At 38.9% G+C, this 14,681-nt stretch overlaps 1 protein-coding gene across 2 annotated transcripts; it reads right to left on the bottom strand.

The window, feature by feature from the left end:
* Positions 1-5,954: 5,954 nt before the first annotated feature.
* LOC103998865 (cell number regulator 13) lies at positions 5,955-14,660 on the bottom strand. 2 transcript variants are annotated; one of them, XM_009420475.3, is made up of 7 exons: positions 13,405-14,660; positions 12,055-12,467; positions 9,669-9,778; positions 9,100-9,171; positions 7,680-7,786; positions 6,697-6,790; positions 5,955-6,168 (listed from the first exon to the last, which is right to left on the bottom strand). In XM_009420475.3, exons 1-7 carry the CDS (start codon positions 13,810-13,812, stop codon positions 6,116-6,118), a joined length of 1,257 nt encoding a protein of 418 aa, XP_009418750.2. In that variant the 5' UTR covers positions 13,813-14,660; the 3' UTR covers positions 5,955-6,115. The 2 variants fall into 2 exon arrangements, 1 of the variants encoding a protein (XP_009418750.2); XR_672750.3 differs by lacking the exon at positions 7,680-7,786.
* Between the last annotated feature and the right edge of the window lie 21 nt (positions 14,661-14,681).

A 14,681-nucleotide genomic window follows, 5' to 3' on the forward strand; every position in this document is an offset into this window, starting at 1 on the left:
GTGGGTCAATCTAATTGCCTCACATTTACCGACTTAATATTATTGAGCGAGGGGATTTTAATTTGGTCTCCTAATATGACGTACCACACATATACATATTTAATATATATCTACATTACATGCAAATATATATATATTTCTAGTAGGTGTACAAGCAATCATACATCACATGAGTAATCACACTAGATGATCATGGACCACAACCTAATATGATTAGGCTTAAGCTAGTAGACCTAATCACTCACATCAAGATCTATGTATGCAGCAGTATATCTTCATATGTCACAATCATCCGTCTCGACCTCGTGGGTCCCAATATTGCTTCCACGCTCCCATTACACCTCATCGTGTGATTACAACTTAATCATAGGCATGCAGGCCCCACAATAAATGAGAATAAAATTGGAGGCTAATAATAATTACATCACATGTACATACACATCACATGATCCATGATCATTCGTTTACATCATACATCATATGTACATATCATAATATAGGACCACTAGATAAATAATAATAGTTAATTAAATCTTTTAATTAACTAATATTTTTCTAAAATTAGGGACATGTAAGAAATTTTTTAAATTATGAGGGATATTTTGATAATTTAGATTGAAAGGATAAAAGTTAGAATTTTTAAAATTCTAAGGGGCAAATCTATCGTTTTCATAAAAAAAACCCTAATCCTCTCCTTCCTACTACATTACGACCATCGCCACCCTACCAATAACGGCCCTCTACGGGCGGGCGGGCGCACCCTTGACCGTAAGCGACGCCACCCCTGTGGGGGATTCTGCCCACGGGCATAGTGCTTGCAAGTGGTGCCGCCCTTGCGAGTGGTTCTGCCCGTGGGGGCAGCACCCATAAGCATCATTGCCCTTGCGGTTGCCTTCTTGTGACCCGCTTATTGTTGGCCATAAGTGGCTAACCACCTACACACAAGTGGCCAAGTCTCGGCCAAGGCTGCAAGCAGCCATTGACCAACCTATGAGGGCAGTAATAGATGTTGTCCTCTCTCACCTTCTGTGGTAACAATTTTAATGTCAAAAGTCTTGCTAAAATACAACACATGTAGTTCAAAACCAATCTTTCACATGAACAACCTGACTCTGATACCACTTTAGGAAAATCTAGGGGCGACATCACATGGCAGCAGAAGAACAAAAAATAAAAACCCTAAAATTTTCAAAAAGGTGTTCGTCATTGTGTGAAGATTAGTGCACAAAAAACTAATGAAACATAAATCCACGTGTGAGATAGTTGTATTACCTAGAGAGATCGTATATCCCTGAATCCCTACAGATTTGTAGGAGATGATGAAGGAGGTCAAGCACCCTCCTCTCTAATGGTTATCCTTAAACCACTGCCTAAATCTCCACACCTGCTATCTGAGGAGGAGAAGGGGATAGGAGAAAGGGAGGTAGCAACCAAGAAGCCTCTAGCTTATGAGTCTTTCGTTCCCTCTTATTTATAGAGGCCTTATGTCAACTTAACCCTAATAGATCCTACCATATTAGGTATTGGATCTCAATCCAACTACCGAAGCCTCTTAGATTAGTATATCTCTATCCAATAATCTCTTATTGGCTCTTATTAGATCTCATCCATAGAATCTAATAATTCAGGGGCTTATTGGATATCCAATAAGATAGGGGCTCTAATGGATATCTCATATCTGAGCCTCTACTCGTCGCAACGCCTACCATATGTGTGTGACCATTTAGGCCCAATATCGAGCTAGCCATGAGTCATACTTATTGGAACTCCTTCTGGCTTAGTGAATTATTATCTTCATAATAATTTACTCAACTTATCGACTACGGACGTACTAGGCCACTACGCTGTAGCCCTCAGACGATACAGGGGAATCCAATCCTTTGAACCTATATGTCCTTAGTTATTGTATACATATAGTCCCTTATCTATCTAATATCCCAAAGACGACATGATGCTATCAAACTCATACGGTTTCTACTCGAGTCTTGCTCTAATCAGATTCCCCCGAAGAATTCTTTCTCTCCCAATCTGAATGACCCTGGCCAAGGATTTGTTTGAGCAAGAACACGAGATATTTCTCTCATGACACCGAGAGTGGATGATCCTCTATCGACACTCAATAGCTCTCGTACGATTGACTGTCACTCCTTATGACTAGTTGTGCTAGATCTGAAACTTCTAAACATATAAGTCGGGTATCAAAGAGTAGAGTACTCATACAAGATATGATATCTCAAGTCTAGGGACCAGGTACACCACGAGGACAACGGAATCGCTGTTTGACATTGAGGTATCATTAACCATCTAGCATTCCATGAGCGGATCAATCAGTGAACTCATTCTCCATTGAGCACCTGCATTATAGCCCTAGTATCCCCACATGAGCAGCTATGAGATCAGTTGGCTCCATTATATGAATGTGTATACATCACACTGGTCTATCTGGTTATCTTTATGTCCCTCTCAAATAACCTATGACTAGGATTATTTACGGTTTATATTTAAAGGTGAATTAGTCTCATTATCATGATCTCATCATGATTTGATTCCCATTGCATAGATCCATGAACATCACAATATATATGCATATATGCATATATGCAACAAGTAATATGAAGTGATGAAATGCTAAATAATATAATAAGTAAAAAAAAAAGTGTATCATGTCATAAGTGTCATCACTCATATGATTGGCTTGCAGGGCACCTATGACTAGCACTTATTAGCCACCGTAACCTACTCACCAAGCTCCAAGTTATGCATCCTCATCGAATCCAGCTCTCGAGTGAGTTGCAATAGATTGTCCTCCATAGTCCGGTTATTGCTCCGAACTTCCTTTAGCTGCCTGACAAGGTTGGCATAGAGCAACTCGGCTTCCTCAAGTTGTCATGCCAGCTCAACCCTTCGAGCCTCCACCTCGACAACAACAGTAGGAGCTCTATCCTTCTTTAGCCCCTTGATCTCTTCTTGAAGATTGTCAATTATGAAGGCTTGTTGGTGAATAACGATACTAGCATCATGTACACAATCGATAAAGGTTGTTATATAGTGATAGTGTTGTAAATTATAAACAAACACATGATAGATCTACTTCGGAAGCAAATTCGAAGGAGTCTGCCATGACCTAACTTACCAGCACTTCGTTGTAAAAGCAAGTGTCAATCAAAACCTCCAAAGGGGAATGATAGATCTACTTCACTACCACCGGACATAAGGATCCATGATAGTATTGCTCTGAAGCCACACCATCACTCCATACCTTCTGCCCCTCGTGCAAATCCTCCCATCTCGGTTGCAATGATACTCCCAAGACCGGGTATGGTAGGTCAGCTATTTGAATAGCTGTAAAGGGCAAGGGCTTGCACCTACATAAATCAAACATCGACCTTGGTCTATCTCCTCTTTTTCTCGAAGAGAGCCGAGAACTTTAGTGACCCTTAGAAGGCATCGACGCTACGGAGGTGGGAGGATCCCTATCAGTAACTCGCTCCTTGGGTTCCACACTCCTTCAAGGATGAGGCACCTTCCTCATAATGATCTTCTACTTATTTCTTGATTTATCGGTGCTAGTATGGTGGCTAGACTAAGTCAGGCCTGACGCCTCGAGTGATGGCCGGCAAATAGTGGCCGAAATCAAAGAGGCCACTATTGTACTTGAAAAAGAGCCAAGCACCTTCGTCTTCAAAGAATGCATGTCCATGTCTAAAAAGGATTACAATCATAAGGCTATAGAGGATTAAAAGGAAGAGCAAGGTCCATTGAATTGAGGACTCAACAAGCACCACAAAGGATTTAAAAAGCACTAGAACAGATTCGAAACATGCCAGACAAAGGATTCGAAGAACACCAAAATGAATTCGAAACATACCGGACAAAGGATTTGATATGCGCCAGATGGATTTAAAGAGGTAAAGAAATCTGCCATGGTGAAGGCACAAGGCCAAATGTGCCTGAGACGCACGAAGAGAAATCCACTATGACGATGGTACAAAGCCAAATGTGCCCGAGACATATGTCGAAACAACTCGACCTGCATGATGAGAAATCCACCATAGTAGAGGTGCAAGGCTAGATGCACCTGAGATGCATGAGTTAGGAAAACTTAACCGACATAAAGAAAAATTCATCATGGGGAAGGTGCAAGGCCAAATGTGCTTGAGACGCGTGAGTCAGAAAAACCCGACTATGTGAAGAGAAATCCATCACGGTGAAGGCGTAAGGCCAAATGCACCCAAGATGCGTGAGTCGGGAAAACTCGACCTGTGCAAAGAGAAATCCACCATTGTGGAAGCACAAGGCCAAATGCGCCCTAAACGTATAAGTAAAAAAAACCCAACCAGCGTGAAGAGAAATCTACTACGGTAGAGGCGTCAGGCCAAATATGCCCAAGACGCATGAGTCGGGAAAACCCAACCAACATGAAGAGAAATTTACCACGATGAAGACGCAAGGCCAAATGCACCCGAGACATGTGAGTCAAGAAACCCTGATCCACGTGAAGATAAATCCACCACAACGAAGGCACAAGATCAAATATGCTTGAGACACGTGAGTTGAGAAAACCCGACCTGCATGATGAGAAATCCGCCATGGCAAAGGCGCAAGACCAAATACACCCGAGACATATGAGTCAAGAAAACCAAACTCGCATAAAAAAAAATTCCATCACGATGGAGGCACAAGGTCAAATCCGCCCGAGATATGTGAGTTGGAAAAACCTTACCCGCATGAAAAGAAATCCACCATGACAAAGACGCAAGGCCAAATATGCTCGAGATACATGAGTCGGAAAAACTCGACTAACGCGAAGAGAAATCCGCCACAACGGAGGCACAAGGCCAAATGCGCTTAAGATGCATGAGTCAAGAAAACTCGACCCGCGTAATGAGAAATCCACCATTGTGACCATGCGTGAGTCGGGAAAACCCAATCCGTGCAAGGAGAAAACTGTCACAACAGAGGTGTAAGGCCAAATGCGCCCGAGACACATGAGTCAGGAAAACGTAACCCATATGATAAAAAATATGCTACGACAAAGGCATAAGACCAAATGCGTATAAGATACATGAGTCAAGAAAACTCAACCCACATGATGAGAAATCTGTCACGATGAAGGCATAAGACTAAATGCATCCGAGATGCATGAGTTAGGAAAACCAGACCTGCACGAAAAGAAATCTACCATGATGGAGGCATAATACAAAATATATCGAGATAACTTGACCCACGAATCTCAAATGCTCATGTGTTGAATGAACCAAACGCTGCACTTTGAGCCTTTCTCAAAAAAGCCTCGAAGCACGCCTTTATGGGGGACAAATGATAGGAAAAACAAACATAAACTTTACTCTTGCCATTTATGATAAAAAAACAATCATAAGATTTCTTCATACCCTTTATGACCAAGTATAAAACTCACCTTTAACACAGAAAAGAGAGACTTCTTTTGACTATTCTTGTCCACACTTACAAGCTACTAACTTAAGCATCGAAAGGACTAAGTCGAGAAACCTTTTATAACCTCGATTTACATGTAAATGACACCAAAGAAACTCAAGTACCTACCTCAAAGATATCTAAAGCAATCTTTCGCATACTAGTCCAAACCACGTCGAGCTGACTAAGACGTCAACAATATTTTTTCCTAACACCAACAAATAAAAAAAAATCCTGTAGTACTCGAATGTCCTTGATAAGGATACTAGTGGTGACGATGGGGAGGGAGATGCCATTCTCGATCATGTGCCTGATGGTCTAGGACTCCACCACAGTCGCATGCACCTTGAACACCTCACCGTCTAAGCTCTTCAAGGTGATCTTTTTTGCCATGGCTTGGCCATCGGATGAGGCGGAAGGAGAAGTAAACCCTAACAATGTGTATGTCATCCAATTCACACAATATAACAAACAGTAAAGCTGCACTCATCGTTACATCAGCCATAACATGCACGATCTGATAGCAACTTTGTTATAATAAATATATTGCCTACTATTTCCATAGTTTGAAGGTCACAAATCCTAATGCATGGAATACAGCAACAATCTACTGCTACCTCTGTTGCAGTCAATTAGATAGATACATCTACACAGCAACAAATCTCCTCCAAGCGGACGCTTAGAATTCCATGTACTGAGAAGCTGGTGGATTGGTTTGTGTCTTCCAAGTGCCTGCAAAAATGCAGCATAAGACATCAATATTAGTAGATGATAAGTTGGATTCGTATAGTGTGTAATCCTGAGTGACCATTCTAACTCGACAGACAAGAATTGGATCTGTGGATAAGACATCTAAGTTGGATCAACAAGAATATTTGAGATTTGGAAACCTGAAGTCTATATATATAGTAACTCTTCTTGGGAAATCTTACTATCATTCACACTACTTGCCACCTCCACTGTTATAGTTCTTTCTCACTGGAGAATTAATTGAATGAAGTAGACCTCATGATATCAGTTATCATTTATTTTATTGGTTCAGTTTCTTTTAGGGATTGGATCGATATATGAGGAGGATATGATCTAACAAAACATGATTTGAGAAACCCTAACAAGAATATGATTCTGGAATTAATTTAATTTTGGAATTCTTGTCTGTGGAAATTAACCAATAGCTAAAAGGACATTTATATGACAAATCAACTTTATCATTGGCTTATAAAGCATTTAATTCATGAACTATGCAATGCAATGGCGTACCTTTAACCCCACGAATCTCCACCTCGCGCCATTCTTGAACTAGTGCACAACAACAGCACAGTAGATGTGACAAGAAATCATCACAAAGCCCTCCCTAGCAGAAAGAGTAGTAGTAGTGTATCAGCAAACCCCAAAAATACAGTCGAGGATGAATCAAAATTTTCATGACAGGTAATATATGAATCCTAGCAGATTGATCATCAACTACCTTGAGCACCCATAGATAACCATTGATGAGAAGACAGTGTAAAGAAGCTATTGTCGACATGCATTCAGCTACAATTGCTTACTAAATTTACTGACAATTTCGCAACATCAAAACGAATTAAATGATGCATTTTACTCTTAAACAAGCTCCACTTAAGACATTTCCTCCTTTCACTGACAATGATAAATGCATACCAATTGCCTTTAAGCACCCACCTAGAAACCACCTAAATTGCCAGCACAAAGTCCACAAAATTATTATCTTTCCATGTTTTAAGGACAACCAAATAGTTGCACCACAATTGATGTTAAAATAGATTCATCGAGATTAGGAAACACAGAATAACACTGGATCATTAATTATGGAAACAAAACATTTAAATACATAATCACAATGATAAAGTAAATATGAGAAGGGTATTTACTATAAGTTTTCTTTTCATTTTCTTGTTTGTAAAAAGTAGCTTATAAAAAGAGCCTTCTCTATCATTTTTTATCATTTACAACTTGATAGATGGAACCAATTGATTGTTTTTAGCTTCTCTTTCTTACATGCCCACTCATGTTGCAGAAGTAAATGACAAAATTAAATTATCGACATATTTGCATGCTGCAGTTAAGCAACAGAGAAGTACAAAAAATACAGTTGTTCTTAAGGTGTTCATAATGATACAGCAATAAAGCAAAAATGTGGTCTTGAAAGTTCAAATTTTGATAGGAGTCATCAAATCAATTACATAAAAATTACATGTCACAGATAAAAAGGACCAAGTTACCGTAATGTTGAACATGTTTCGAAGCTTCCTTCTAACACAGCAGGTGTAACAACAGCATGACAATACTAATGAATATGCCATCAAGTCATTACATGCTTCCGCTGAAGCTGTTGACAGGAAACAGAGCCATTTATTGAAAAACAATCTTTTCCTTGGAAGCTTCTACCAATTGCGTATTGGAAACATCAAATTAACAAGTCATGTAAAATGATTATGTAGATAAACTGTCAAGTCTCCAGGTTATCGTTATAGCCATAGCATATGCTTGAGATCAACAGTAGTGAAATGCAAACACAAAACAATGAAGTTCCCAACCTTTACAAGGACAAGATGATAGATAATTGGTGTGTTGCTCTAATTCATACATGATTTCTGACCACATGGAGTTTTAAAATAATTCTGATTTCTAGTTAATTTATGCAAGCAACAAGTTTACAGATCAGAAATAGATTATAGCAAAGTGAATCATCTTGAAGACCATTCTGAAGTACAAAAAGCCAACCTACTGACATACTTAGCAAAGAAACTTTGCATTAGAGTGCAAATGCTCAACTTATACAAAAAGCTATCTTGAGATAGTTACCAACTATAGAGAGTCCAAGATCTCCAAGAATGTTGGGTTTTCAAAGTTACATAAGTTGGCCTTTCATTCATGTCATGTAATCAGCTGACTGCATAAGTTTAATGTATTGCTAATTCACAAAACTGTGGATGCTAAAATTACTATGATCATATTGAAGCATAGTGGTAATTGGACTCTTGGCATTTGAAAACTTGGCGATCTGATAATTCTTTAATCAAGATCATTCGAGTCAGAGCGTAATGTAAGACAACATTGTCTAAATAGTCATCCAGATAAATGATTCACGTTGAAAAAAGTGAATTGAATTCCTTCAATTTAAAAACTGTTGTCCTAATTCACTGCAACTTAAAGAACTATAGCAGGTTCTCACTAAATCTTTCTAACATAGGTTGCTGAAGCTTCAGAACAGTTAGTCTTCTCATGTACTACTATAGTACTATTCCTACTTCAGATATTTAACTATGCACCCCTGCCAATCATCCAAAGACATACTTTATCGACTGATATGAACAAGCATTTGCAGCTTTTTCCTGAACTGAAACAGCATCGTTCGGTGGCATCAACATAAATCTAAAGTTCTCGACGGAAGTCAAGTATATTTTTTTCAATTGACTGGTTGTATTTCACACATAGGAACTGCATTAACATTTATAACAGATAATAGCTATTACTTGAATGTAGACGTTCCCCCTTAGAGATAATAAAAAAAGAAAAACCACGCAAACATGGAAAAGCAACAAAGCATAGGTCAGAACTTTTCTTTTGGAAATTGTTTTTAGCATATCATTAATCACCAAGGAATATAGATGAAAACTATCATGGAATGAGATCACGTACAGACTGGTCTGTTTTTCGCTACAGAAGCAATCTGTGAAAATGTCCCGCAAGGATAGAAGAAAGTTTTGAAACCTGCAAAAGATGAGTAAGGTGCTGTAAATTGATAGATAAGTTATCATGTCCAGTCAAAAGCAAATTTTTATTCATCTGATGATATTAGCAAAATATATGTCGTAAGCTTATGATAGAACAGTCATAAGCTTATGAATTTGATTGAAGAGTGTGACATACATTATGAAAACAATATGCTTTGTTTAAATTATGACGGATGTATACTGGTATAACTTCTAATGGGTGATCAAGAAATCCATATTGTTGATCCATACAATAGGCATTCTATCTATCCATTCCGAGGGTCACTAAGGAAAAAAATCAAATGTGTTAGTGTGTGTCGGCAGCAAGAATTTGCTGTCTTCACCATAGATGGCAGCAAGCTCATTACTTCATCTGATTGTTAACTAAACAGTATTTCTTTGTGTGCATGGAAAATAAGGCATAAAATTCCACTTATAGATTATTTAAGAAGCACATTATAGATAAACTGAAGCTAGCCATAAAGAGCGACTTACATAATGAAGGCTCTGAACAACATCCAAGCAAGTCTGAATGCCACTCTTCATGCCCGTGAAGTCCTCTGTGTGAAATCATATCATGACCCGATGAATGTGGTGAACCGGTTCTATGCAAATTTCAGATTCAGTTAGGTTTTAAATTTCAAATATACTGTACAAAAGTTCATAAATCACAAAGTTATGTATAGTAGATTCACATGAAACTTGCATGAACAAGTACTTCAACATCTTCATACTTTCTTTGTTCCAACATATTCATTTAGCTATGAGAAGAAAATATCTTTGTCTTGTTGTCACTGTATTTATGTCTGTATATCATATAATTTCAAGTATTCAAGAACCTTTGGAAGATGGAACTTCGAAGTTGCAAGCAAATATTCGAATGCATTACATAGATTTCAGTCAATAGAAGTTGTCCAAGAACACAAGAAATACACAAACAATTCACAGGTGCAAGACGCACCAACAGTTTATGATTTATGGATATGAAAGGAATAGAAAAGCAAAATACTTTAAATAAGGTTACAAAATCTGCATGAGAATGTTGAAGAAAAAAACTGAACAAGAAAATGTCTTGGAGAGTCCAAACTGGAGCATTTTATTATTTTAGCATCTTTTTACAAACATTTTCATGTCCTCAAATTATTCATCATTGTAATTTACAGCTCTAAATCTTTTCTCTGAACCCAATTCACTATAAGTCCCTGCTTCATGATCGGGATAGAGGAACTAGATTTCAGTATAACAATTCAAGCATCAATTATCATTTATTTGAAGACTAGAGTGTGCATTTAACATTCCATGCATACAAAATCACATACATGATACATCCATGGTTCTACATTTCGCCAGAACTGGTATGCAGGCAGAACATACCAGTCTGGTGGCCTATTGGGGTGGCAGCATGGAACACAGCACATGCCGCCCGATACCATGTATGCTAACACATACTGGGCTTGTATCGGTCCTGTTGGGGATCCACATGGATCCAGTACCCGAAACATCCAACAAGTTTACAATTTTTTTTCAAATTGCGATTATTGGTGTACCATAATCTTACTGATTAATCTTATTGTGATTATTTTCTTCAATCTTGTCTGTAATAATCAGTAATTCGGTAAAGAAGAAAACACATCATGGAGTTTTCGACTTTGTGGTCAACAAGGGACAAATAATTGGCACACTAGGGATTAGGTTATGGCTAATGTAACATAATAAAGAGTGAAGGATCTGAAGAATAGAAACTATAGTTATGAAATATTTAGTCACTGTGAACAAAAAGGTCAAACAAGTGTTCATCCGTTTGTATATTTCAAATGAGGATTTCACTATACCAAAACAAAATCGTTTATGACAAGAATTGCTGATCTCTATCTTTTTAAAATGATTCAATCTTTCTTTAATGTCAAAAATAAAAACAAACACAAGATTGATAGCAAGAGATCTAATAAATACAAAAGGTAGTTTGAAACGCTGTCATGGTCATGGCAGCATGCAGTTGCTCCAATTATAAAATATCACAGGATTCTACAACTGAATGTCTTAAAAAAAATAAATTCCTTTCAGACAAAATGATCGCATAAAGTTTGTAGTGTATATATTTTTAGTACGTGAAGGTCAATGATTTGTTCAAGTGCTTCATTGTCATTGATTTTCTGTCTGGTTATGGCTCCAGTTATTAGCTATAGGGAAAGGTTGTCAAAACACTTAAGACATTTGACAACATTTTTCTATGATTTTTGACAAAAACTGCTTAGTAATTGAGCAAAGCCTCTATGTAAGTTCCCCTGAAAATGACTCATCAGCTTATGCAGAAAAATGTATTAACAAGATTAAAAGAATAATTGGAGTATCAGTCAAAAACATTAGCAACCATGATTCCAATGTTGATTGCAATATTCCTAAATTTAGGTATCTTATGTAGTGATAAATGGTGCAGAAATAGTGCAACCAAGTCCAGTAATGCCTTATCATATCATCGTAAGGTCTTAGGATCAAATCCAGCCTTTATCACTTACCTTTGCAGAAAAAAAAAAGGTTTGGTATTGGCAGCTGTTATGTGATCAAATAACTCGAGTCAGGAGAAGGAAACAATATGGAGAACTTAATAAGCAGATAAAAAGAAGAGCAAAAAGCAAACTAAAATGGAAAGAATAACCCTAATACTAAGAATTCTGAACAATAGTCACATCAACAAAGAAAACGAAAGAACTTTTTTGTGATAGGTACTGTCACAAAATTGAGGAAACAGATAACAGGAAGAACACAAAAATAAGCATAAGTTGCTTAGTTTAACAATAGAACTAAGTTGTTTACAGACAAGAAAAATAACTTCAAGATTCATGCATCATACTCTCTTATCTTATGAAAAGAGAAGACCAACCTATAAGTTGATTTTGTAACTTGCTCATGATAGTTCTCATCAAAAGTATGTTCTTTGTAACTATTGTCACCAGAATAACTTAGCTCAACTTTCTTTGGACTTTTGAGATGTGTACTTTTTTCTTCTAAAGTGGTAGCCACATTGTGTGTCACTCCAATCAAATGCTGGATCACCTCACACTGACCAATATCCATGGTTACTTGTGATCTTTGGAGTTCCATTTGGAGCTTTTGTCTTTCTTTCTTAAGGGCCTCATCAAATGGCATGTTTGGATAAGAACAAGACAGTGACTTCTCGAGAACTGTGGTATGGTTTGTAGATGGATCACGGTCCAAAATAGCATCTTGCACCTTTCTGTCTTCTTCATCCAAAGTATACTCCCGCTCATCCCTTGCAATGGAATCTAGCCTCTCCTAACATACAAGAAATTAAATAAAACCAGTTAGAATAAAAGCAAGCATGTCATCGAATAGTTAAATTTGACCACTATACGATGGGAGCATCAATGATCTTTCTATAGAAAACTATGGATATTTCTGCATGAACAGTCTGGCTAAATATCCAAAATAAACCTTAACAAGTCAACATATAAATCCAAAGAACTCCCTGAAATCCCTAGTTAAAATCTAAAAGCAAGGTGATATTAAGGAATCAAACAAAAAGAAAAGTTAACTCCAGTTTTGGACTTGCTTGAATTAAATGTGGCTAACAAAGCGAGTTATTGCATATCAACTATAAGTTCTAGACCCTTCAATATCCAAGATCTAACAAGTGGCTAGCAGGGCAGCCAACCTTAAAAGATGACCTAGCCTGATTCCACCCTACCATCCAGCAAATCCATTTGAACAGCTGTCGGACTTTTCCACCTCTAGGGAGTAAACTCCTATATACCATCTCTTCACATCCCTAAACCCTTAATCCCTTCCTCCTTCGTTGCTACTGCTCATTACTTCTTTGGAGCTTTGTTGACAACACTTTGATAATGCAGAACAAAATAGGTATGATATGCCATGTTCAGAAGTATAGAAATCCAATGATGGAGGTTATTAGCACATTAAAGTCATAGAGGATATATATCCCAAACAATGCCGGAAAATAAATGCCTTCAATCTACATATCTTCAAGGTAGAAAGAGAGCATACAAATCAATTGACGATACTTTGAACTCGATCAAATCAATAATGAAATATATACTATCCTTCTACAATCTGCTTATGCAAGAACAGGATTATATACTATTCTTCAAAGAAATGCTTTTCTAAAGCCATCAGGACCATATATTAATAGCATATAAGGAACAAAAAGATAAGTTGTTAGATTAGGACCCAACAATTAAGCCAGAATCCTTACTCTGACCCGAGCATTGTCGACGAGAGTGATGAGCGGAACGAGTCGAAGATATCGATCGATCTCATTCTGAGCCCTTCTGAACTGGTAGACGATGTTCCATCCCATGGCCAGAAGGTACAAATAACTCCTGTTCTGACAGCTATCCACGAGAATGTAGGAGCGCCGGAGGGCGTCCTCGAGCTGCTCCAGGGGCTCCCTCGTCTCAGGGTACTTCTTGAGCTCCGAGATCTTAAGCTGTTCCAAAAGATTGCCGATCAGCTTCAGGTGCTGCGCGAACTGGCGGCAGTTCTTCCTGTGCATCCGCGCGGTGGTCGCCGCCTGCACGATCAGCGCGATGAGGCGGCCGGCGTCGAGGCCCGTCAGCTGCGCCACCGTCGAGAGCTCCCCCAGTTGCTCCCAACTCGCCATCGTGGCACCTCGACTCGGGCGGAAGGAAACCTAAAATGTAGGTCGAAATGGGCACCGAACGAGAGGAGGAAAAGCTAAGCGGCGCAGCAGCACATGGCGATTGCGGCGAACGCCAACCCGCTGACCAAGAGAACACCAACAGATTTTGTGCTACGAATAACAACAACCGCAATAAAGTCTCCTCAAAATTCCTCCTTTTTGAACGCCAGAGAAGGATTCAACTAGAGAAGGATCATTTTTCTTAACCTCTTCTTCACCATTACAATTCTTCGATCTACGCATTCGAAACGGAAAAGACAAATCTTTCCAAAGATTTTGCTTCGAATATCGAAGGAAAACATTAGAGAAAGAATCACCAGATCGAAGAACATGCGTGTAGAAAGAAATCTAGCACTCCGACTGCCGAGAAACTACGATCCCTCCACCCGCATTTTTGGCTAAAAGAAATCAAGACGATGCACGAAGAGGACCGACAGATCTTAGCATTCACCATCAGTAAACTATCACGAAAGATCACATCTTTCCGCAGCGCGCTTCTTGTCGCAGGGCTTCTCTCTCGCGCTCCGTCCCTTCCACCTTTTTACCGTGTCCTTTTCTGTTCTTCTATGGATTTGGGTGGGTGGTGTCAGGATACGATTTCGTAGAGACGAGAACGAGGCGACGTGGACGAGCCACAGGCGTCATTTTGCGTAGAAGCTCGATCGGTCGTCTCTCTGTCCATCTCTGTCCTTTGGAGTGACCAGGCTCGAGCTCTCTCGTGTCTGCTGCTGCCATCGACCACCGTGGCTCTTAAACTCACTTTGTCGCGCGCTTGTGATGCAGAGCCTTTACAGCTGGATAAGCGCAGCGTTGCGGGTGCGGCTCCTCGT

This window comes from Musa acuminata, chromosome BXJ1-1, assembly GCF_036884655.1.
Source record: "Musa acuminata AAA Group cultivar baxijiao chromosome BXJ1-1, Cavendish_Baxijiao_AAA, whole genome shotgun sequence".
Classification (NCBI taxonomy): domain Eukaryota; kingdom Viridiplantae; phylum Streptophyta; class Magnoliopsida; order Zingiberales; family Musaceae; genus Musa; species Musa acuminata.

Excerpts from the sequence above, each read along its gene's own strand:
- LOC103998865 (XM_009420475.3), bottom strand. The coding sequence starts at position 13,812 with ATGGCGAGTTGGGAGCAACTGGGGGAGCTCTCGACGGTGGCGCAGCTG. Across the intron at positions 9,172-9,668 it reads TTGTTCAGAGCCTTCATTAT|GTTTCAAAACTTTCTTCTAT; the intron begins GTAAGTCGCTCT and ends CATCTTTTGCAG. Across the intron at positions 6,791-7,679 it reads GAAACATGTTCAACATTACG|GGAGGGCTTTGTGATGATTT; the intron begins GTAACTTGGTCC and ends TCTTTCTGCTAG.